The sequence below is a fragment of the Bos javanicus genome, chromosome 2 (genome assembly GCF_032452875.1).
Source record: "Bos javanicus breed banteng chromosome 2, ARS-OSU_banteng_1.0, whole genome shotgun sequence".
Classification (NCBI taxonomy): Eukaryota; Metazoa; Chordata; class Mammalia; order Artiodactyla; family Bovidae; genus Bos; species Bos javanicus.
Window position 1 is genome coordinate 103,553,554 of NC_083869.1, and position 26,001 is coordinate 103,579,554.

Below are 26,001 nucleotides of genomic sequence, written 5' to 3' on the forward strand. Positions count from 1 at the left end.
ATAGCCACATCATCCTTCAAGGGCACACCAAGGGAAAGATGGCTTTGCGGAAATGCTTAGTGCAAGGTGCCCCCGTTTGGGTCCCCGGGGCCCCGTGCCTCACCTGCAGATGTGGTCTGCAGGGATGTATGCCTCTCACACTTCCACTCGCCACGGCCATTGCCCGTGCAGATGCACTGGAGCAGGTTCCCCCGGTTGTCCTTCTTGCTCCAGGTATCCCCAATTCTATAGGATGTCCTAGTGTCCTGATCGTTGCATCTGTCTGTGTCAGAAAGGGAGCGTTAAAACATGTAAATCAGCTTGAGCTTGGCAAGTGCTTGATGCAAACCTAAAATAAAAATAGAGTTGCTTCTAATAAGGACCTACTGTATAGCACAGGGAACTCTACTCAATACTCTGTAATAAGTCTGTAATGGTGGTGGTTTAGTTGCTAAGTTGTGTCCAACTCTTATGACCCCAAGGACTGTAGCCTGCCACATTCTTCTGTCCATGGGATTCTCCAGGCAAGAATAATGGAGGGGGTAGCCATACCCTTCTCCAATCTCCCCAACCCAGGAATCGAACCTGCGTCTCCTGCATTGCAGGCAGATTCTTTCAACTGAGCTAAATGATATAAATAAACAATCTAAAACTGATTCACTTTGCTGTACACCCAAAACTAACACAATACTGTCACTGCTACTGCTAAGTCACTTCAGTCGTGTCCGACTCTGTGCGACCCCATAGACGGCAGCCCACCAAGCTCCCCCGTCCCTGGGATTCTCCAGGCAAGAACACTGGAGTGGGTTGCCATTTCCTTCTCCAATGCATGAAAACGAAAAGTGAAAGGGAAGTCGCTCAGTCATGTCCGACTCTTAGCGACCCCATGGACTGCAGCCTACCAGGCTCCTCCATCCATGGGATTTTCCAGGCAAGAGTACTGGAGTGGGGTGCCATTGCCTTTTCCGACAATACTGTTAACTATACTCCAATAAAAAGTTTTTTTAAAAAAAGGAGAATACAGTTGCTTCAAGTTTGGTAAGCTGTTTTTGGGTGATACCTTTATATTCAGCTGTGGTACCATGGGTGGTAAACTTCTGAAAGATGTGATTGCATTTAAATCAGTGTGAAGGAAGCTATACGATGTAGTCTAATTCCACTCATCTGTTTGCCAGAATGCTATTTTTCACTCATCAAATTTTCATTTAGTCATTCAGTTCTTTAAATTTGATAAAAATCTTTCATTCATTACATTTTTTCACATTGTTTATTTGACCAAATTCATCCCCTGGCTTTCTAGTCTTCCCTCTGTATCCTTCTCTGGCTCTCCTGGCTTTGAGTCATGACTATTTACAACCTACCTTATCATAGGGGATTTTCTTTAGAAAACTAGAAACAATAGGGAGGCAAGTAGGTCTCATAGGGTCTCAACTAACTGCCCCAAAGGAGCTATTAAAAGATAGCAGCATCTGTTTTTTCATTTGTTATGTAAAACAATTCAAGGCACCACCAACTTCTCTAACTAAAATATTCTCTCCCCTGGTTCCACCCCACCCGCTACCAAACACAAACCTATTTAACATTACTAACAAAATGGCATCTCTTGAATTGCTCATGGTGTTAACTCTTTGATGGGAAAGTGAGATTATTAATATAAAATAATGTTTGTTTAAGTTCATTTAGTCACGTCTGACTCTTGTGACCCTATGGACTGTAGCCCGCTAGGCTCCTCTGTCCATGGGATTAGACAGACAAGAAAATAAAATGATAATTTGTAACTAAATTACCATCAGTCTATGATTATCTGGCAAATAAACTGTTTCAATTATAATCCAGCTTTGTCCATATGCTGTAATGTGATAGAGAGGATTTGATTGGTTTGTGAAACAGAACTACACTGGGTTAGATAAAAAATAATTAGTTCATGTTAAGTTCAGACAAATACAGACACATATTGATCTCCCACCACAGCAGAAGTCTGCATAAAAGATAGCATTGCTGGTGACACTTTTTCCCAAATCTCCAACCAAGTGTTGTCTTCCCCTGAGCCTCCATAGTACTATTTCAGTATCTGTCTCAAAGTGTTTAATTCTGTGCTTTGTAGAAGATGATATATATAAGCCTTTCTCATCATCCTGACCTACTTACTAAGTTCTCTTTGACAAGTCGGCTAATGTCCAGTTCATTTTTGCATCCCTACACCATCCTGAATAAAGTAGGGACTTAAAAAATTTCATGGAAGAAATGACTTTTCTTTGAGAAGCTTTTCCCAACTTGTTATTAGAAGAGCTTTAAATAATAGATAAGAGTTTGAGTCAAACATCTAACTTGTCTTAAACTAAAACAATGCCACCAAGGTCTTGAAAGTCTGATAATGATAATAAAATGTTAAATGCAAGAGAACTGGCAAGGTGCTCAAAAACATTTAGTTTAAATTGCTACCACTATTTAAGAGAGATTATTTTTTGTTTGAAAGAATTCAAATTTGGATGGTGATCATGATGAGATGGTTAAAACTTCCAGCTAGATAAGACATGTTCAAAATATTTAGATTTGATTTTAAATGTATAACACTGATAGTTGATAGCTGTTTTGCTTCCACAAACTTTATAGTTTGACATTTCAAAAAAGGAGCATTGAATCCCTAAGGCAAAAAGTAAGGCCTCAGGGCAATCTTAGAAGGAGCTACAGAGATACCAGTGTTTCTTTCAGAAACTTTCAAAGTTTAGCTTCTTCACAGCACTAATAAACCTACAGAGACACTGTCCTTAACCCCAGAATAGGGGTTAAACATAGTTTAACCTATGGGATAAGTACCTTTTATTTTTATCAACTTTGCTAATGTATATGCCTTACTTAAATGTCAAGCATAGAAGGAAGCCCAAAACTTTAGAGCTTTGCTCCTCTCTATGTCAAGAGCATTCACATGCCCAAAGATGCATGTGCCTGTTATTTTAAAGATTTCCTTGCTACTTAGAAAATATCTCAGTGATCACTTAGATGAAACATTTGCAACTTATCTTTGGGTCTGCAACACATTTGGCACTGAAATGAACATTAAGGTTCTTTCTCAGTAGCTGATAACCTAAGACCTTATTGAACTAAGCTGTTTTATTTTAATTTAGTCTTCTTTGACAAAGTAGAATAAGTTGGTTACAAAATCTTTCTTGACATCCAAATGTTAGCATGTTGGAGGAATGGATGTTGTATGTGATATCATATGACAATTCTCTCTAGGAATCCAGAAAACAATGCCTGGCCTCATCTTTAACATACAGATCTAAAACGTACTTCTGGAGGTGCAAGTGATACGTCCGCTGCCTTCTCCCAGGCAAGTGCAGTCCACCATCATCCAGCCTTGATAAGGCTTTTCCCAGGTCTCCCCGACAACGTAGGAAGTACCAGCAGCTTGATCAAAACACTTCTCAGCTGTAGGGAAATTGGAAGGAAAAACAGAAAAAAAAAAGGAGTTATTTCAAATTGTGCTGTCTCCCTGTAATTTTAAGTATATTGTGTAAGCAAAAACCCAACCACATTTTTTTAAGTGGTACTCTCTTCAAAAAGAAAGGCACGCCCTGTAACTAAGCACAGAACAAGTAACCGAAGTGAAAGGAGGCTCTAGCCAAGTTGGCAGGCAGAAATTCTGTTCTCTGAGTAAGTACACGGACTGGACATTTTCAGCTAGCACCGTTCTTCACACCAGTATTTTGAGCAAAAAGGATCTATGTGCCTCCTGTGGATCTATGAATCTCTTGCATATTGAGACTAAATATGCAAAATTCCAATCTTAATTAAAAATGACCAATTATGAATGCCTGCATAAAATGACAAGAAAGCTATTTAAAATTTGGATTTCTGTAAATATAGAGGCAACACAAAGAAAAAACCTCTGTATTAGAGAACAATCAGAATAAAATTTATAGCCAGAAACTCTTAGATTTGTATCTATAGAGTTCAGCTGAAGATCGACACCAAAGGAAACAGCAATTTTGACAAAAAATGACCAAGAGATGATAAAACACACACCATATGGTGTTTATATCTGCCACGTTCCAATAAAGAAAGATGTTAAAAGTCTCATTTTTTTTTACCTTTAAAAAATTTACATCTTGACCAAGGAGAAATCTGAGAACAGATCTTAGAGAAAACAAATGACTTCTTCCTAAATCTTTCAACTCTATCTTAAGCTTTGAAAAAAAATTAAGACTTCTATTGATACATGTATGGTCAGTCGTGTCCGACTTTTTTCCAGCCCATGGACTGTATGCAGTCTACCAGCATTCTCTGTCCCCAGAATTTTCCAGGCAAGGATAATGGATACTGTTTGAGTTGCCATTTCCTTCTTCCAGATCCAGGAATCGAACCCAGATCTCTTGCATCTCCTACATTGTCATGCGGATTCTTTACCAGGGCGCCACCTGGGAATCCCTAAGACTTCTATACATGGTTGGGAATTTGAACTGATTCCTTGAAGAAGACTATGGATTACACATTTGATTATTTTAAATAAAATTCTCAGTCTCTTATCTTTTTTATTGGAAGGCAGGTATCCTGTCATGTCAATTTTGACTGAACCCAACATTTTGACTGTGTATCCCACCCCCATGTATCCCCAAGTCACACACCTATGGGCTTGCAGGTCCATTCTCCTTTGCCATTACCCAGACACACACACTCTAACATGTAACCACCAGTTTCGTGTGGTCTCCTCCAGGTGTCACCAATCTTGTAGGACTGCCCCCCTTCATGGCAGCGGTCTGTTCAAGATAAAAAGCAAATGTTACAGACAGTGGGACAGAAAATAGTTTTAAAACAGAAAAAGTCTCATATTCCAACCCCTTTGGTTAGCCAAAGAGAGCAGCTTTCCCATCGGGGACAGGGGAAAAGTTAACAGGTCTGGTCTTTTGGGGTCCTTCAATTGAATGTCTGGTTTAAGCACAATGGTAAACCACAGAGGAAATCTGAATAGCAAAGAAAGGAGTCATAAATCCTGGATCCCCAGAGAGATCACAGGAAATTGAGTTCTAAAGTAGAAAAGAAAGGCTGCCAGGCATGGCCTCCACACACACATAGTGGGTTTAGCCTGAGACTAATTCAATGCAAAAGGCACACTAGACCTAGAATTCCAGCTTTCAGGATGCAGAGAGTCCGTATTTCACCCTAGGATACAAATGTCTTTTTGATGGAAAGCAAATAGATGTATACATAGCAAGTGTGGAAATCTGGTTAAACACAAGGGCACATACAAAGGTTAAACTGTCCACTATGTAAACATTATGTAAACACTACGGAACACTGACTCTTAACATATACCAATAATCTTGGATAAACTCTAACATTAAATGGAGGACAGGCTGATTGGGCTTATTCACAAGAGACTGATTTGTCTTTTCCAGAAGGCTGTACATCATGCTTTTTTGGGGGAGTGCCACTTAGTTCCCTGACCGGACATTGAACCTCCACCCCCGGCAGTGGAAGCGCAGAGTCTTTACCACTAGATCGCCAGGGAAGTCTGATTTGTCTTTTGGACTGAGCCTTTAAGAGACTTATACAGCGATGGATTAAAAAACACTAAATGCTGTGTTAATAGAAGCTATTGGTAACCCAATGAATCATACTGGAAAGTTTGACTTAGCTAAACTAGAATTGCTGAGAGTAAGTCCAGATCCCTAAGTACCTTGGAAAATTCATTCCACATTATTCCTAGGAATACAGAGCTCTGCTTCCTGGTTATAAACTACTGGTTACAAAGAAACCAGACTGTTTCTGTGAGATCCAAGCAGTGTGTACATTGCTAACAAGACTAGCAGAGCACACAACGGCTAATTCTTTCTTCTTGACCATCTTTCCAATCACTGCAGATCACCACATGAGCAGTCTGGCTTGAAGATGCCCAGATAACATAAAATGGGCAACTCCTCTAAGAATGGGATGGAACCCAAGAGATTTGCTTGGTTAGGCTACATACATATGTGTACACACACACACACACACACACACACACTCTCTCTGTCTCTCATAAATGCAAACAGACTGAACACTGCCTCCACCTGTGCTCAGAGCCACCTTTCAGAGGCACAGGAATCAGCTGTGTGGCCATAGAAGGGTGTCTGCTCACCTGGGATAAATCCCCACATTAGGAATATCCGGTCATGGATAACAGAAAGTGACAGTGATGGGAATGGAAAAGTTCACACTGTTATCTCAGGTCCTAGACAGAAGGCCATTCTTACTTGCAATGGTGCAGCTTATTCTTCCTCGCCCAGCGCCGATGCAGGTACAGTCCCAGATCATGGAGTCCTTAGGGCGCTCATAAGTGTCACCCACCCGGTAAGTGTTCCCAGTGTACTTGTCAAAGCAAGTCTCTTCAGCTGAGGGAAGATTGAAAGTCCATGTGAACCTTAATAGGGAAAACCGTTTCTATTCCACTCCTCTCATCCAAGGGAAAACCTTTCTTTTCTATTCTGTGAGTAGCAAGGGACAGTGGAAAGTTTTTAAAACTTGAAGTAGGAGATCTCAATTTTACCCTAGGGTCTAACAAAGCCTCAGTTTTCAACCTTTGACAAGTTTTCTAATTTTCTGGTGACGAATTTCCATTGGAAAGGATTCTCAGGCACTAAGGAAAAAGCTATAAAGCACAACCTTAGGACCAGCTAGATTGTGAAGGAAGGACTTTAGATTCCTCTCTCTGGCAGAAAATCAAACCAAGGTCCACTTGAACAATCTGAGCTCCCACCCCCACCCCAGTACTGGCCCTTGTCAATCCTACTATTTCCATTTTGGCCTCATCAGTGGTTCTCTGCAGGAGTTGCCATAATTTACAAGAAATAGATCAAGAATCATAAAGGAATGAGAACTTTGAAGTAGTCAGTGGTTTTACGTTGAACTGCAGCTGACAAATCGCTTGATAATGTACTGCCCAAAGTGCTTTCTGCCCCACAATCTTACAGTCTAAGATTTGGAATTACTTTCTAATAAATTAGAATTTTATAAGCAATTCTTTTTCTTTGAAGGGAGAAGACACATCATTCATGTTTTTCTTTTTTTTTTCATTCATTTTTTCATCAAACGTTTTGGGAAAGTAAAAGACTTCTTTCTTCTTCAGAAAGAAGACCCTAGAAACTACTTTGGGATATATTTGTTCTTTTGTTTTAAAGGTAAAAAGAACAATATAATTTGAAAAGCAAATATAAGCAGTTATTAAACATTTTTTAAAGATAATTCTATTAGGGAAATGGAATATGTAATTTTACTACTAATCCTAAATTTAATCAACAAGCCCTACTTCTCTATCTATTAGATTCTAATAACTATAATAAGTAGAAGATACTAAGAACTAGGCAGGCTCCCCATCACTTACGTTCAGGCTTGCTCTCACAATTAAAGCCCCGGCTCCCTCCATAACAGGTACAGACCAAGGCGCTGCCCAGGTAGGTGCGCTCCCATTGTTGGTTTATCTGATAGTGCTTTCCATTGTCATAACAACCAGCTGTAAGAAATGAAGAAAAAAGTCATTAAATTTGGATCCTTCCTTTTTCCAAAGTATGGAATTTTCTTGCATGACTAAATTGATGAGCCTAAGCAACAAACGAAGGGGAAAAAAGTTAATCATCAGAGCATCAGAAGAATTAAAAGCAACTAGATATCTAAAGAGTTAACCACACATTTGCACACGTAGATATTTAGGTATTCCTTTTGTTTTTCTTTTGACTGAGTTAAATGTTATACAATGATGTCATTTCCATCTGGCCATGGGTCTGCACCAAAGGAATGGAAACATTTTGAAAAGCAGATAACTGGGAATTACATTTTAAAATGTGCAAGGAATTTCAGCGCTCTTTGGGGGTAATAAGTCAAGAAGGGCAATGCTAAGCAGTTTCCATTAGCCAAGGAAAAGGGAGGGTGTGTCTTTGAGAAACTGGAAGAGGAATTCCAATCTCTGTTCTTGGAGAAGCATCCTGAGAAAGCATTTTGAAGCAATTACATCTCATTCAAAGTAGGCACAGCACAATTATTCAGCTACTCTCCCCTCATCCCCATTTTGAAAGTATTTAACCAATTACTTAGTAACAAAGAAAATAGGCGTAAGGACCACACTAATCCCAAAAATAAAAGTTTAAAGGGGTGCATCATTTTTCTCTTTAAAAACGAGTTTTGGTTAATTCAAAGGAGGATGACCTGAGTCGGTACCAGCACTGCTGGACATCGCTGAGCTCCGCCTTCCAACGCCTTATCTTACCTAAGCCCACAAAACCAGCCTGCTCAAAGCCAGTCTTTAATGCACCCCTCTCATTTAGGAGTATACACACGCCACGCGCGCGCGCGCGCACAAAACTTCAATCACAACTTTGGTTGGTTTTCTGGCCCCGTCCTGAGGCAGCCTGTTCCAGCCCACTGGGGTCAGTACTCACGTTTGCTCTGACTGACAGTCAGCGGGGACTGGGGCTGAACGATCTGCTGCGCCTGTCTCCTGCTCTTCGAGGCTCCCGCGGAGGGTACCGCTGTCCCCAGGGACAGGACGGCCAGCAGCAGCAGCAGCCCGGGCCCCGGACCCCCGAGCATCTTGAGACGGTGAGGCAACTTGCCGCTTAAGTTTGGTTCCCTTCGCAACCTGCGGGCGGAGTCCCCTTCCAGTACCTCCAAGAGAGTCAGGGCTGGATGATGGGGAAGGGGAAGGGTAGAGGGACAGAGGGGAAGGAGAGGACGAAAGAAGTTGTGGCTGCAGGTCCCCTCGTCCCCGCTCGCGACTAGGGCTCCCCCTCCTCCCCTTGCAAAGCGCAGCCGGCGCGAGCGGCCGAGCCCCGAGAACCAGGGTTTATATGGGACGGTCCCTTCCCGCCCCCCGCGAGGCCCCGGGCGCCGGGGAGGAGGGACCGGCAGGACCCCCTCCCACCCTCCTGCGGCCGCGGCCGCCGCCGACCGCGCGCCCATTGGCCCAGGCTCCGGGTGACGTCAGGGGAACTGTGGGTTCGCCTTGAACAAAAGAGATGCTGATCGCCCGCCAGGATTGGGACAAGAGAACTTTTTTCGGTTTCCTTTGCGGTCGTCAAACTTTTGGGGGGCAGAAGGGGAGGGATGGGAAGCGTCTGGAAACGGGTAGTCTGGGAGGAAAGGGAGGGGCTGGAGTCCCGTGTAGCCAAGGGATAGCAAGTCCATCCTCCCTCTCCCCCCCGCCCCCCGCCGCTTCCCTTTTTAAATATTTTATTGGGGTGAGGCGGGGGTGGGGGTAGGGGGGAGTTCAGATTGCGTCATCGCTGGGGGTAGGGGGAAAATCTCCGCTCACTGGAGTGTACTTCGACGGGGAGGAAAAACCATAAAGTAGCCACCACCTTGCAGCTGTAGGAATGTAGACTTTGCCATCCCGGGGAGCGGCTGGCTGGCTTTCCTGCGGTTCCGTCTCTTGGGTCTGTGCAATGACTGGGGACTCACTTTGCCTTCACAGCTTCCTGTTCAAGTCTTCCGCCTTTCTGAACGCAGTATCTGCTGGTTCTGAGGACGTTTTAACTGAGGGTGAGGGGTGGGAAGGGAGGAAGGCAACGGAGGGCGGAAGGGAGAAAGGATCCCTTTAATGAGCTTCTACTATGTACCAGGAATTCCGCGGGGCGGATCTAGACGGAAACTCGGAGAACGAGGTTTCTTTGGAAAGGACAGAGCAGCCGTTTGCCTTTTTTTTTTTTTCTTCCCCAAATATGCAAGAAAGTCTTCTTGTCCTGGGGATGGGATGACTGCTGAAAACTGTAAAGTTGGACCTACCTTGGAGAGAGAAAGATCGTAATGTCCTTGCCCATGTTCACCGTTACACAGAACAGAAATCGTTGAGTCATTAAAAGTTGAGAAAAGACCAGTTCCAGTCTTTCCTTCTTACAGTAGCTTCCTTGCTTTTATTTGGCATTTTCATTTGGTAGACATAGGTTTCATCATAGAATTCCCCTCCCCCAGCCCCGCTGCCAGACTTTTTTTTTTTTCCAAGTGTTACTTAGTCTAAGAAATGTGGAAAGTTCCCATTTAAGATTTCCCAGTCTTTCCCTCTAAAGGCATGAGTAGAAAGGGAATCTGAGAAGTCGCTAGCATTTAGCAACTCATCACATCAGTTCTTTTTACAGAGAAACACAAGTCACACTTGGTTTTTAAAGATCTTCAAAAGGAGTCTTCAACTTTCTTGAGCAACTCCTGAAAGATCTAAACTCAAAGTTTTGCCTCGCTAGTTTTGTTAGTAGTGCAGACCTCCCCTTGGCTTTGAGAATCTATGAAGGGTGCAAGCAGGTTTGTCTTTTTCTGCACATACTTAGAGAAAAAGTTCCGCCTTTGATAACTGCCATGGGTAATTCGAACTCTGGTCTATAAAATGCCGAACATCAAAGGCACAAAACTAACATTTGTTTTCATTAACACAGGGACTTAAAGGGGAAAAAACAGCAAATATCAGTTTCCTACAAGAAGTGTAAAACTTCCTAAGGCAACTTTGTGACCAATTTTGCAAGTTGAAAGAGTGCCACAAATTTCCCCAAATTTAGAGTCCTGTCTGGGTTAGAGTTTTGTTTGTTTGTTTGTTTGTTTTTTCAATTTCTCGTCATCACTTGACAAAGCAGTTTTCTCTTTCACACATAAAAGGGCCCCTGTAAATTTCTGGGAAGCCGATGTTCCTTCCAGAGGGAAGGGTACCTGGAAATCAGGATGTAAATAAGATAAACTTGAAGCTAATGCTTTCTTAAAATATACAGATTCTGGGGGAAGGAAATCGGTGGTTAAAAAGTATTTTGCCAACCAAAACCATAATAGTTTGACATATTTACTGTACTCAAAATACATAAGAATAATATACACAGGAGAGCTTGGAGGAAATAGCCTAAGTGACTTACATTTCAGAAGAAACTGATATTTCAGTCTGTTGAAATATAATCTGCTTAAGGATATGGTATATTTGTAAAGTCTTACAAGCAAAAATACACAATATTCTGACTGCATGTTATAGAAATGGTTGACAGTTTACCCTTTTACTTAAAAGTGGATTTTTTTTTTTTTAACCTTGGAGACAGAAGCATTTTCTTAGTTAAGACAGTAAGGCTTGCTGTAGTATTCTTTCATTATCAGAGTCCCTTATAATTGTGTAAGTCTGTTATCTCTAGCTGGAGAGATAATTAAATCTCTCCATTCTAACCCTGTTCAAACTAGCCACGCCTGGTGTCCAAGGTTCTCTTGCACTCCCGTAAGAATTCTGAAGTTTATTTTGACAAGGACTGTTTCTTCAGCAAACAGTGTCCTCCTATTTATAGAACATATCTTTGGATTTCTTTTTCTCATCTCGAATTGGAGAGGGAAATGTGACAAAAAGAGATAGAAAGTAGATTGATAGGTGGCTGGCACTGGGGCTGGGAATGGGAATCCGCTGTAAATGGGCATAAGGCATCTTGAAGGGGTGATGGAAAGGAATGTTCTAAAATGAGAATGTAGTGATGGCTGCACAACTTGATGAAGTTACTGAAATTCACCACGTTGTAAACTTAAAATGGGTAAATTTTATGATATGTGAGTTGATTATTGTTTAGTTGCTAAGTCGTGTCTGATTCTTTCGTGACCCCATATACTGGCGCCTTCCTGGCTCCTCTGTCCATAGGATTTCCCAGGCAAGAACACTGGAGTGGGTAGCCTTTTCCTTCCTCAGGGATTCTTCCTGACCCAGTGATCAAACCCTCATCTCCTGCCTTGGCAGGTGGACTCTTTACCACTGAGTCATGTGGGAAGCCCTGGTATATAAATTATACCCCAACGAAGTTGTTTTTAAAATATCGATTAAAACATAGGATATCTTTAATCATTTTTACTTGTACCGTCTTCTGATTTTGTTTCAAGGACATTTGCACTCAAGTGGCAACAGCATATACAGGCTAGCCTCATTTCTTCATTTTTCTAATAGGAAATTTGTCATTAATACAGTAGTAGATTCTTTCTTCTACACCAGCAACCTGTTACCAAACCTAGTACTGGTGTGATGTCATGTGTGTGGTAGAGACAGAACGTATATTCATTGACAACTGTGCCTGGCTTCTTCTTGGACTTGCCATAGAGATAAGATTTTCTCAGAACTTAGGTCAAATTACATGTTCAGTAACAAAAAGGAACACAAATATTTGTGTGTTGGGGGTATCATTTGGATATTTTATTATTGAAGAAGGCTAATGAGGAACATGGGCAATTATGGAAATCTGAAGTGAATTGACTTCATTTGAGTTGAACATTATGGTTAAGCACAAAAGGAATTGATCAGAGCCAGTCATTTAGAGAAGACTGAAATTAAACAATTTAAGGAATAGTTTTAAAAGGCAGTTTTTTCCTAAGTGAAAAATGACTTCTTTAACGGGAATACACACAGGACAGACAATACCCATCCTAGTCAAATCCCTTTCCTGTTGAAAAACAAAATCTTATCCCTGATAAGAAATAACTTCTTGACCCCAAGGGTTACATTTAAATGAAGGTAGGCTGTTTTTCCTGAAAACCTTTGGCTTTTATCCTGTTCTTAATCTCTTTCAGTTCTGTTAGAGGGGAGGCCATTGATTAGTAACCTTTGGAATTTTCTGCCTTAAGAGCCTGTAGTGTCTTTTACTGTTTCACAGTCTTCGCTGGGTAGGTTTTGTTTCTTAACTTGATTTTATTTTGGGGGCATAAGTCCTTCACATCTTCTCTTGAAAACAGTTGAGTTTGCAAAACTGCTACTCATTAAGCACAGGTGTGAGAAGGAAAAATAAACTGCCCCATGGGCAGCTCCATGGGTGGAATGTCTGGACAATTTGTCTAGAACTGACAGGGCCTTGCAACTGTGGAGGGGTGGGGGGTGGGTGGGGTGGAAATACTTGATAAGGACATTAATTTATGCCTTGAAAGCTAGTTGGTTTTCACTTACTCAGCATTCTGTTTGTATTTTAAGTTACTTTATTGTTTAATCAGCACTTTTAAGAGCCTTAATCGGTGCCCTTTGTTGCTTAACAGGAGTGCCCTTTTCCTCACTAGAGTGATGTACCTCCCAAAAGGCTTTGCAAAGATGTCTTATTCATTCAGTAGCATGGAGCCAACTACTCGGTGGCTAGACCACTCACCCAGAACTCTATTACAGAACATTTCAGCTTTCTAGGATAGGTAGCAGTTTCTTGGAAAATATTTATTTTTGTGTGCTGTTGCTCCTTTTTTCCAATTCTGCTTTATTTTATGTAGGTGGCTTTAAAGGTTTGTTTTGAAAGGCTGAACAAATTATTAGAAAGATTTTTGGTATTTAACTTATTTTTTATCTTTCTTACATTCCATACTTTAAGTATCTTGCATGCTAAGTCACTTCAGTTGTGTCCAACTCTTTGCACCCCTATGGACTGTAGCCCACCAGGCCCCTCTGTCCATGGGATTCTCCAGACAAGAATACTGCCATGCCCTCCTCCAGGGGATCTTCCCGATCCAGGGATCAACCTGCACCTCTTGTCTACTGCATTGGCAAGTGGGTTCTTTATCACTAGCGCCACCCAGGGAAGTCTCCTAAGCATCTTATATGAAGCTAATTTTATTTATTTATTCATTCATTTATTTGTTTTTTGGCCCTGGTGGGTCTTCGTTGCTGCACATGGGCTTTCTCTAGCTGCGGCGAGCGGGGGCCACTCTTCATGGTGGTGTGTGGGCTTCTCGGTGGGTTGGCTTCTCTTACTGTGGAGCACAGGCTCTAAGTGCACCGGCCTCAGTAGTTGTAGCACGTGGGCTCAGTAGTCGTGGCACACGCCTTAGCTGCTTCATGGCATGTGGTATCTTCCCAGACCAGGGATCAAACCAGCATCCCTTGCCTCACAAGATGTATTCTTAACCACTCTACCACCTCTACCACCAGGGAAGCTTTGTGCAGCTAATTTTGAAAGTTGCCTCAGATGCTTAAAAACAACCATAAACTTTATCTCTTGGATAAATTTTTATACCAACAATAGACTTTTGTGATATAGGTGGTCAATAGACACTTTTTTATGGATTAAATTAGTTATTAAAAATTAAGGACTTATTCACCTGAATTACAGCAATGGAAGGATAATTATTACTATTCCTAAATTTGTGCTGAACCATTTTCTTGATAAATTTAATATATTCTCTCATTAGTTGTGAAAATTTTACTGAGATGAAATGGATATTTCAAATTATTACTATGTTTTCACAGTAATAGTAATGTTTCATAGTAAACATGAAAAACTAAGGTAAGCTTAAGCATGTAGTGAACACGTTCATAATGACATGAGTATCTGAAGAGAATTAAGAGAAATTCATTTAAACTGCCAGACTTTATTAAACACTTTCTCTGAGCCAGACTCAGTACTAAATAGTTTAATGCATTTTTTCATGTGTGGGTCACGACAAACTGTGGAACATTCCTAAAAGAATGAGAAAATCAGACAACCTTACCTGTCCCCAGAGAAACCTGTATGTGGATTAAGAAGCAACAGTAAGAACCTAACATGGAACAACTGACTGGTTCAAAATTGGGAAGGAGGTATGATATGACTGTATATTGTCATCCTGCTTATTTAACTTATGTCCAGAGTACATCATGCGAAATGCCAGACTGGATGAATTACAAGCTGGAATCAGTCCTAAAAGAAATCAACCCTGAATTTGCATTGGAAGGATGATGCTGAAACTGAAGCTCCAATACTTTGGCCACCTGATGCAAAGAGCTGACTCATTGGAAAAGACCCTGATGCCGGGAAAGAGTAAAGGCAAAAGGATCCAAGGGCAGCAGAGGAGGAGATATTTAGATAGCATACTGACTCAATGGGCATGAATTTGAGCAAACTCCAGGATAGAGTGACAGACAGGGAAACCTGGCATGCTGCAGTCCATGGGATCACAAAAGTCAGACATGACTTTGCAAGAAAACAACAACAATGCATTTTTTCATTCAACCATCAACCACCCTCTGGATATGTACTCTTATCCTCTTATTGGTACAGATGAGGATACAAAACTTAGAAACATAACAAATGAAGCTTTCTGAATCACCAGCCTTGTAGAAATTGTGGTATCACTTAATGATCTCCTTCTGGAATAAAAATCTGGGCAAAGCAATTGACTAAAAGATTTTGTGGATGACTTTTTCAACATGAGACTAATGCATTCAGTAGGTGTCACACAGACATGCTAGCAGTTTTCTCTGTTGTATCCAAGGCCATTCTTTCTTTTTCTCTTTTAAGACTTTCATTATGTTTTATGAAGACCAGATTTTTCCAAAGCCAGTACCTCATAACTCTGAATTAAGCAGTTAACAGTTCTTCTTTCATTGTTCATTCCTGAATACTAGCATACGTGCTGTGCTTGCCCAGTTGTGTCCAACTCTACAACCCCATGGACTGTAGCCTGCCAGGCTTCTCTGTCTGTGGGGATTCTCCAGGCAAGAATAATGGAGTGGGATGCCATGCCCTCCTCCAGGGGACCTTCTGGACCCAAGGATCAAACCCAGGTCTCCCACATTGCAGGCAGATTCTTTCCCTTCTGAGCCACCAGAGACACCCATACTAGCATATAGCACAGTCAAAATCCCCTTTCCCTTCAGGTGTGAGTGTCACTGTAAGATTGTTTTGCCACTCTGTTGACTGCTGCAGACAGCCTCAGAGCCCATCATGGCTGTCAATGAGAGGGAAGATGTGCTTCCCTTACCAGTGTGCTAAAAATTTCTTACCAAGTTCAGCGGTATAATCTGATCTATGTTTATTTAAAAGTTCTTCCCATGAATATTCTTGAAGTCCTTTTGCAAAGCATCAGCTTGCTGCTGCTGCTGCTGCTAAGTCGCTTCAGTCGTGTCCGACTCTGTGTGACCCCATAGACGGCAGCCCACCAGGCTCCCCCATCCCTGGGATTCTCCAGGCAAGAACACTGGAGTGGGTTGCCATTTCCTGTCTATTAAAGACTGAAAAGGCAAGGTTAAACATTTGATCACAATGTGTTGACAAAGAAGCTTAATCAAGTTGCTGTGAAATAATCAGAATTATAGCTGATAGGTTATACCAGGAAACATCTATAATTCAGAAACTTTGATTTCTAGAAGATCTATAGTAGTAACATTTACCCATATAGTATAATCTTAGAAAACTTATCACTCCTTTGGCAATACTTCCCATGTAATTCAACATATCAAATAAAACTAATCAAATATTCCTCTTGAGATATCTTAAGGGCTCCCTTAATGAACTCCAAAGTTAGCTGGAGTTCAAAAGAAACTAAATTAAAATTTCATATTTGGGTAGTTTGTCAAAAAGTTTCAAAACACTTGGTCAAATAAGATCATTGGTCACTGTCAGACAATACAAAGATAGTCTAAAGCTTAAATATTATGGCACAAGGTCTGGTACTCAATAAAAAATAAATGGCTGACTAAAGGATACATGCAGCAAGATTAGTTAATGCCAATTTCTCTTTTGTTGCCAGAATAAGCACTGCTTCAGAAATTTACTCTTCTGGAAAGTTTCTGTGAGGCCAGTTCTAGATAAATATGCTATAATTTAAAGGAGATTTAACATCCCAGGTTGAGATAATATCAATATATATATTTTCAGAAGAGGTTCCTTTGAACCTATATTTATGAGCATTTCAGGTTTCTTCCAAAACCTTTGGCCACTAAAGAAAGATCTGCCTTTTGGGAGGAGCAACTTTGGGGAATTTGGGCTTGATTATCTAAGCAGATTGCTAGTGAAGATGTAGGTGATAGCAGTATTAACCAAGGCCATTCTTTTGTGAACCAGTTTCCTTCAAATTGATTTCCCAAGTGGTTCAGTGATAAAGAATCGGCCTGCCCATGCAGGAGATGCAAGAGACACAGATTCAATACCTATATCTGGAAGATCCCCTAGAGGAGGAAATGGCAACCCACTCCAGTATCCTTGCCTGGACAATTCCATGGACAGAGGAGCCTGGAGGGCTATAGTCCTTGGGGTCGCAAAGAGTCAGATATGACTGAGCAACTAAGCATGCAAAAAGCCCTCCTTCAAACAACTTGAATGTGTTTTGGCATTTTGATTAATACCTCTGACCCTTTTATAGACTGCAGGTTTGGTGGGCCAGAGTCTTTGTCTTGGCACTTATGAATGAAAAGAAAGAAGGGCAGATGCAAAACTTTCAAATTCACAGTTAGTGATTATTTATCCAGACGGTCACATTAGTAAGTGCTCTGAGTATGTTATTTTAGTTTATCCTCAAAGCAACTGCCAGAAGTAGATATCCAGAGCCCCAGTTTACTCTCAGAGACTCAGAATGTTTAAAGGTAGTCCTTAAGCCTCTTCAGTGAAAGAGGAACAAAGCTGAAACTTAACATCTTCTTTACACAAAATTCATGTTCTTTCTAAGCCATTCAAGGCTTTCCCCAAACAGATTTTTGCCCCTTAATTATAACTTATAATTAAGTTATAAGAAATCTGGAAAAATTATCTGGGGGTTACTCTTTTTGTTCCCTCAGATCTTCATGCTCTGTTCTTCACTGCCTTGCTCTTCTCCCACAGCTGACACCCTGTCCTGTATGGCAGACTCCTCTGCCTGCTGCAGGGTAGGGAGCCAAAAAGGTCAAGGTGTTTCCTCTGAAGCCAAGCTTTAGGGCCACAGTTCTGGTGGCCGCTGCCTCTCTGTAGAACACCCGTGCTCAGTGGCAGCAACATTGCCCCCAAGAGGGTGAAAATTCCGTCGTTGGTGGGCTAGGGGAGTAGGGAGTAAAAACAAAAAAATAAAGCCAACTCAATCCTACCTGTTTAAATCTTATTCCTTACTTGTTAATATATTTCATCAGGTAGAATTTAAATTAGATTTGATTTTTTTTCATGGGTGTGGGAATAATAACTAAAAAGAAGTGGGGAGGAACATAATTCTGGATCAGTGGCTGTTGCCAGGCTCTTCTCTGAAGCGCCAGCTCTCCCATGCACCCTCCAACAATGGCAGCCCTCAGTTCAGTTCAGTTCAGTCGCTCAGTCGTGTCCAACTCTTTGCGACCCCGTGAACCGTAGCCCGCCAGGCCTCCCTGTCCATCACCAACTCCCGGAGTTCACCCAAACTCATGTGCATCGAGTTGGTGATGTCATCCAGCCATCTCATCCTCTGTGGTCCCCTTCTCCTCCTGCCCCCAATCCCTCCCAGCATCAGGAGGGATTTTCCAATGAGTCAACTCTTCGCATGAGGTGGCCAAAGTATTGGAGTTTCAGCCTCAACATCAGTCCTTCCAATGACCCAGGACTGGTCTCCTTTAGGATGGACTGGTTGGATCTTCTTGCTGTCCAAGGGACTCTCAAGAGTCTTCTCCAGCACCACAGTTCAAAAGCATCAATTCTTCAGTGCTTAGCTTTCTTCACAGTCCAACTCTCACATTCATACATGACCACTGGAAAAACCATAGCCTTCACTAGATGAACCTTTGTTGGCAAAGTAATGTCTCTGCTTTTCAATATGCTATCTAGGTTGGTCATAACTTTTCTTCCAAGGAGTAAGCATCTTTTAATTTCATGGCTGCAGTCACCATCTGCAGTGATTTTGGAGCCCCCCAAAATAAAGTCTAACACTGTTTCCACTGTTTCCCCATCTATTTCCCATGAAGTGATGGGACCAGATACCATGGTCTTAGTTTCCTGAATGGCAGCCCTAGATGCAATAAAACTTCCTACCTTGCTGGTCCCTGGGAGTCTCAACATCCTTCCTTCTCCATCCCTCAACTGTGCCAACACCCTTTTAACCGTGTCTTCACCAAAGGCTTTCCTTGGAAATCATTTGAATTGTTTCCAGTCGAACCCCTGACAGTCTAGATTCTAACAATCTTAACTGTGACATGAACAGTTCACATAAGCTATGATTTTAGTTGTAAATTGTAGCAAAATAGATTTGCGACACATGAATTATTTTCCAGACTTAGCAACTGTCATTACTCAGTGATTTGCCCTTGTATTTCAATGTCTTGAATAGCTCTCTCTCTCTTTTTCTCATTCTCTTTGCTGAATATATGTCCAGCATATATTGAACACTGTAAATTTCTCAGAGTAAAATACTCTGATGACAGGAGAAAATGACCTAGTGATGGTAACATGACAAAAAAAAGAAACCAGGATTTTATTTGTGAGTGTATAATACGGTCTTGGGTTTCCCAAGTGGCCTAGTGGTAAAGAACCCACCTGCCATTGCAGGAGACCTAAGAGATGCGGATTCAATCACTTGGTCAGGACCATCCCCTGAAGGATGGCATGGCAACCCACTCTAGTAGTCTTGCCTGGAGAATCTTACAGACAGAGGACCCTGGTGGGTTACAGTCCATGGGGTCACACAGAGTCTGACATGACCTAAGTGACTAAGCATGCACACATGCAGTGTGTGTTTTAACTACTTTTAAACTCTTAACTACCTTGGAAATAATTTGATTTGTCCACCAAGTATTTGGTTCATGAAAAGAAGTTGGAATCAGGAATCCAAAATATTTTTCAAAGTCCATCATAAATCTACAATGTCATGTAGGTAAAAGTTAAAGATTTTTATATGTTTTTTACATATGTAAAAATACAAGTTTTATTTTTTATTCATTTTAGATACTGAAATATTTAGCTGAGAGCCTGTAAAGTCAAGGAAAGTTTGCTCATTATTTTGAAGTAAAATAATACAGATATTTATAGACCCAAATTTTTAACCATCTCAGTTTAGAAGAACAACACAGAGTTAGTATAGAATTATCATTAGAATATCAAGTTCTGATTTTTTTTAACCTCTCTTAAGAACTGAGTTTTTCAATATAGGTACACAATATATCAAATTCAAAAGTATTTTCCTTTACTCCTGAAAATCCTTGTCCTTTAATTGCTCTTTTTAAAATTTGGTTTTTAATTAAAGACTAATGAAAATTGTTTAAAGTTACAACTTAGAGAATTAATTTGAAAAGTTTAGCAAATTGTGATTCTAGTTGTTCCCAACATAAAAGGCAATTTTAAAAATGTAAAAACATGGATATGGATATATTGTTTTCTTTAAAATGTTCCCTTCCAATTTTTTAAACAGCTTCATTGAGCTATAGTTGACATATAATGAACTGTGCAAACAAGTATACAGTTTGATAAATGTTAATATATATATACACACACTCAAGAAATGATTACCACAGTTAAGACAGTGAGCAATATCCATCACCCCCCAAAGTTTCCTTGCACCCCATGGCAATCTCACCCTCCTGATTTACCTGTTCCTAGGCAACCACTCATCTGTTTTCTGTCACTAAGGATTAATTTGCATTTTCTAGATTTTTATATAATTGGAACCACACAGCATATAATCATTTGAATTTCAAGCCGTGTAATTATTTTGAGATTCACCCACACTGTTACATGTATCAGTAGTTCAGTCTTTTTGTTACTGAGTGGTATTCCATTAGATATGCCACAATATGTTTATCCATTCATCTGCTGATGGGCATTTGAGTAGTTTCTAGTGACTAGAAACAAAAGTACAGTAGAAATTATGTATGAGTCTTTGGACATATACTTTCTTTTCTCTTGGGTAAATGTCTAGGAGTGGAATAGTCGGATCATACCATAAGTGTATTTTTTAACATTTTGAGAATATACAGAATAGTTATCCTAACAAGCTGTCCCATTTCCTCCCTACCTGCAATGTCCGAGGAGTCCAGTTTCGTAACATCCTGTCAACACTTAGTTTAATCAGTGTTTTTCATTTTAGTCATAGTACCAGGTGTGTAATTCCTTCTTCTGTGGTTTTCATTTGCATTTCCTTAATGATGAGTAACGTTGAGCCTCTTTTCATGTGTGTTTTGCCATTTGTGCGTCTCCTCTTGTAAAGTGGCTGTTTGAGTCTTTTGCTTGTTTTTCATTGGGTATTTATTTTGTATTGAGTTTTTTGAAAATGCTGTATATTCTAGATGCAAGTTGTTTATTAGGTAGTTATTTTATATTTCTCACAGTGTGTAGCTTGTCTTTTTTTCCCTAATAATGTCTTTTGTCACACATTTCTGCATGTGTGAGTACTCAGTCATGTCCCACTCTTTGAGACCTCATGGACTGTAGCCAGCCGGGATCTTCTGTCCATGGAATTTTCCAGGCAAGAATACTGGACAGGGTTGCTATTTCCTCCTCCAAGGGATCTTCCTGCCACAGAGATCGAACTCGTGTCTCCTGCTTGGCAGGCGGATTCTTTACCACTGAGCCACCTGGGAAGCTTCTCTGAAATGCAGAGTTTTCTATTTTGGTTAAGTACAGTTTATCAAATTTTTTGTGTGTCTCTAAAAGATAACTGTCCTTTGTTGCCTGATGTTCAGTGCCTTGAAGACCATGGTTTTATATACTTTTTCTAGAGACTTCTCCTTCTTTGTTTCTCTGTCTCTGTTTCTGTGTTTCTCTTTCCTTCCTCCCTCCCTCTCTTTGGTTGTTTCAAGTGAGATAAAAAGTTTAGTCTCTAGTACTCTATCTTGGCTGCCTAGTGGCTCAACAATAAAGAACCCATCTGCGATGCAAGAGACTTGCAGAAGATGGGGGTTTGACCCCTGGGTTGGGAAGATCCCCTGGATGAGAAAATGGCAACCCACTCTAGTATTCTTGCCTGGAAAATCCCCGTGGACAGAAGAGCCTAGTCCAGTCCAGTCCATGGAGTCACAACAGTCAGACACAACTGAGCAACTAAACAGCAACAGCACTCTCTTTTACCTGGAAGTAAGAATTCCATTCAGTTTTCAAGGTTTTAAAGATACTAATCAACAACATGACAAATCCTGTTCTTTGAGATCTTCAGTTCAGTTCAGTCTCTCAGTCGTGTCTGCTTCTTTGCGACCCCATGGACTGCAGCACGTCAGGCCTCCCTGTCCATCACCAACCCCCAGAACTTACTCAAACTCGTGTCCATGCACTTGGTGATGCCATCCAACCATCTCATCCTCTGTCGTCCCCTTTTCTTCACACCTTCAATCTTTCGCAACATCAGGGTCTTTTCCAGTGAGTCAGTTTTTCTCATCAGGTAGCCAAAGGATTGGAGCTTCAGCTTCAGCATCAGTCCTTCCAATGAATATTCAGGATTGATTTCCTTTAGGATGTACTGGTTGGATCTCCTTGCAGTCCAAGGGACTCTCAAGAGTCTCCTCCAATACCACAGTTCAAAGCATCAATTCTTCGTCACTCAGCTTTCTTCATAGTCCAACTCTCACATCCATACATGACCACTGGAAAAACCATAGCTATGACTAGACAGACCTTTTTGGCAAAGTGATGTCTGCTTTTTAATATGCTGTCTAGATTGGTCATCACTTTTCTTCCAAGGAGCAAGCATCTTTTAATTTCATGGCGGCAGTCACCAACTGCAGTGATTTAGGAGCTCAGGAAAATGTCTGCCACTCTTTCTTTTGTTCCACCCTTTATTTGCCATGAAGTGATGGGACTGGACGCCATGATCTTAGTTTTTTGAATGTTGATTTTTAAGCCAACATCTTACTTCAAATATAACTTGAATTTTTAGACAGTTTCCTGTCTCTTATTTTGTGCCCAATAGAAGCATTACTTTTGAGATCTTTTTTATATAACTTTTAACTATTGTTTTAATATTTCCTTTTAGCTTACTATATCCTTTTGTACCAGTCTATTCTTTGAGAACAAATTTTATTTCTCTTGGAAAGTGATATCAAATTATGAAGTTGAAGGAAAGTTTCAGCTTGAATCCACAGGGAGAAAAGATACCACAGGAAACAAATATTATAACCACAGTGTCTCTAGGTATTGAACTAAATGGTTTTTAAACTACTTGGCAGGTAATTATGGGATCTATTATCATTTTATGTAAGTAGTACATAAATAAGATGATATAAATGTGTTCTCTGTGAAGTTGTTACTAATAATGGTGCTTATCTCCACGTGCAAGTGAGAAAACCACCAGGAAAATGATGATTATTACTGACAATTGTAATAATTATAGGTCTCTGAGTATTCTGGGCCAATCTGCTATTTTTCTTCTCCTCATTTTGATTATACGTATACTCTTTTCCATGTGCTGAGTTGCTCAGTTGTGTCCGACTCTTTGCGACCCCATGGACTGTAGCCTGCCAGGCTCCTCTGTCCATAAGGATTTTCCAGGCAAAAATTCTGGAATGGGCAGCCATTGCCTTCTCCAGGGGAGCTTCCTAACCCAGAGATCAAATCTGGGTCTCCTGCACTGCAGGTGGATTGGGAAGCCCACAGAGTGGTTTTGCTCTCAACCCCATGGACCATAGCCCAGCAGGCTCCTCTGTCCATGGGGATTCTCCATGCAAGAATACTGTAGTGGGTAACCATTCCCTTCTCCAGGAGCTTTTCCTGATTTAGGGATTGAACCCGTGTCTCCTGCATTGCATTTTCATATCATGATAGCCCACTGAAAGAAGTTTACACCAATTCTTTTCTGCCCAATAACACTATATACTCTTTGATTTGGGGCACTGACTTTAGCCCCAGCAGAAGCTGTTTTATTTCTATCCTGTGGAGTTCTTGAAGGTGTATGGTGGAGACTGCTGGTTGTCCACCCATATCCATTTTCTTCTTCCACAGTTAGTCCCATTGTGGACAACTAGATCACATTTTACAGCCCCTCTAGGTGCTAGGCATCACAGTGGAAATAGTTCTCACCAGTGGAATGTGAGAAGTGATGTCTCCCTACTCTGGGTCTGGGATTTTATTCATTCAACGTGCCTGTCCCAAATTTTTTTATTCCTTCCCACCAGCTGAAATGCAGGCATGGAAAGCACCCAGATTTTACCAAGAAAATGATAAAAATGTCTTAGTGAATCATAGTGAACATAGTTTTTCCACTGACCTGGGCCTTTGACCTGGAACTATTGCAGGAAAAATACACTCCTTTATTCTTTAATCATCTTTGTAGCAGCAAAATAGTTGTGGCTCGAGGCCTTAGTTGTCCTGTAGCATGTGGGATCTTCCTGGCCTGAGATCGAACCCATGTCTCCTTCATTGGCAGGCGGATTTTTAATTGCTGGACCACCAGGGAAGACTGTCAACTTGCTTTTGTTACTAAGGAAGGCTTCCCAGGTGGTGCTAGTGGTAAAGAATCTGCCTGCCAATGCAGGAGACATAAGAGACCCAGGTTCGATCCCTGGGTTGGGAAGATCCTCTGGAGAAGGGCATGGTAACCCACTCCAATATTCTTGCCTGGAGAATCCAATGGACAGGGGAGCCTGGTGGGCTACAATCCACGGGGTTGCAAAGAGTCAGACATGACTGAAGTGACTTAGCACACACAGGAGCTAAAGCTTTACTTCTTGTAAGAATAAACATATTGTTTTTTCTCTCTGTTTAAGTAATTCAAAGATCTTTGTTGCTCTACTTCATGATGTCCCACATTTGGGATCCCTGGAGGTAGGAAGTGCAGCTCATAAATCCATTTCTTCCCTGCTTGAGTTCTAAATAGATGACTGATAGGGGCAAAGCTGAAGGAAGTGATTCAGCATGAGAGTAAGGTAAGCCTGCTAACGTGCCCTGAATTAGGGAGTCTCATCTGTCTATTATAGGTCCCATTGGACTGGAATGACCCACGCAGGGCATGTGACAGCCTGAGAAAGGCCAACTGCATGGAGGAACAGAGAAGAAACAAAAATTTCCATGGCCAAGCTCCATCCCTAGGGGAGAGAAAAGAGTGCGGGCTTGTCTGGTTATTCTTACATATTTACAAATTCAGTAGGTCATTTTACTTCTCCAGAGGAGAGACAAAATCAGAAAAAGCTCAGAGAGTTACCGGGACTGTGCTTATGGAAACTTATCAGGTACTGAGTAAAGATGTCCCCTTTTTATTTATTTATTTTCGTGTATGTGGGATATAGTTCCCCAGCCAGGGATTGAACTCAGGCCTCCTGCATTGGGATCTCAGAGTCTTGGCCACTGGATCACCAGGGAAGTCCCCAAGATGTCCCCTTTCTTAAACTATTATCATAATCATTAATAGCTATGTTCTCTAGAAATAAACCTTTGAAAAAAATTTTTTAAATCTTAAAGAATGCCAAGATATGGCATGTAAAATAATTTGATACAACTTTTCAAGCAGATTTGTGTATAATGAAATGTTTCATGGTTCTACCTTTGCAGATGCTCTTTGCAAAGAAATGCATGCATGTTTAACATTTACCTTTGATATTAACTGTGTGAGTATTACTATTGCTTCCTTTGACATTTGAGCTTTAACATTTCTATTTAGAGGAATTAAAAAAACACAACCTCAAAGGAGCTTTAATTCATTGTCATAGTATGAGTTCATGTGAGTGTTTTAGAAGACACTTCAGAAATGGCTTTGAGTGAATTTCAGTAATGAAGTGCCCATTGAGACAAAGTTTAAGATCATGCCATTTGAAATTAAAATCCTACTTGTGGAAATTGCTTCAATGGAAATACATATTGAGGTACAATGTAGTTTGATAGAATGAGTATGTTAGCAGAATTTTCATTGTGATCAGATAAAGACCTGTAATTAAATAATAACTAGCAAGATAAGAACAAAACAGCTACAATCTTAAGTACAATTTGACTTTTATGGCAATAGAGAGAAATTATAGAGGTAGATTTTATTTCAACATAAAGACAAACTTCCTAATAGAGCTATCCAAGACTGAAACAGACTGCAGTAATCAAAGACTAGATAATCACTTGATTATGGTACTTGTAGCAGACTCATTGATGGCTGTATTGTACTGGGCTATATTGAACTTGATTTCCAAATTCTCTTTCAGTTCTAATATTCTATGAGAGGTACTGAAACATGCAAGCCCTTTCAAAGTTTTTTTATTAGCTAATAAAATATACGAAGACTATTCAGCACACTTCTGCTAATAATAATAGAAGAGAACCAGAAACATTTAAAATAAGGAAGAAGGGGACCATTTGAAATAATTTCTTTACAAATTAAGATGTTGAGAACCATATCTCTTTTCAAAAATTATTTTAAAAGGACCCTTGTGTATATGAAGGGTCTTAGTCTATTAGTGTTCCTTAGCTAGTTCTGAAAATATTACTCCTTCAACAG

The 26,001-nt window shown here is 40.7% G+C and overlaps 1 protein-coding gene across 12 annotated transcripts in view; it reads right to left on the reverse strand.

Moving 5' to 3' along the window:
• Positions 1-8,897, reverse strand: part of FN1 (fibronectin 1) — a 69,268-nt gene extending 60,371 nt beyond the window's left edge. For 3 of the 12 annotated variants that reach the window (XM_061384119.1, XM_061384084.1, XM_061384074.1), the window contains exons 1-6: positions 8,391-8,764; positions 7,340-7,468; positions 6,213-6,350; positions 4,605-4,736; positions 3,271-3,408; positions 104-262 (exon numbers count right to left, since the gene is read on the reverse strand). In XM_061384119.1, the coding sequence (XP_061240103.1) occupies positions 104-262; positions 3,271-3,408; positions 4,605-4,736; positions 6,213-6,350; positions 7,340-7,468; positions 8,391-8,541 (847 nt within the window). In that variant the 5' untranslated portion in view covers positions 8,542-8,764. Of the gene's footprint in view, positions 1-103; positions 263-3,270; positions 3,409-4,604; positions 4,737-6,212; positions 6,351-7,339; positions 7,469-8,390 lie in introns of all 12 variants that reach the window. The other 9 variants (XM_061384155.1, XM_061384110.1, XM_061384109.1 and 6 more) reach the window with 5 other exon arrangements.
• Positions 8,898-26,001: the final 17,104 nt, after the last annotated feature.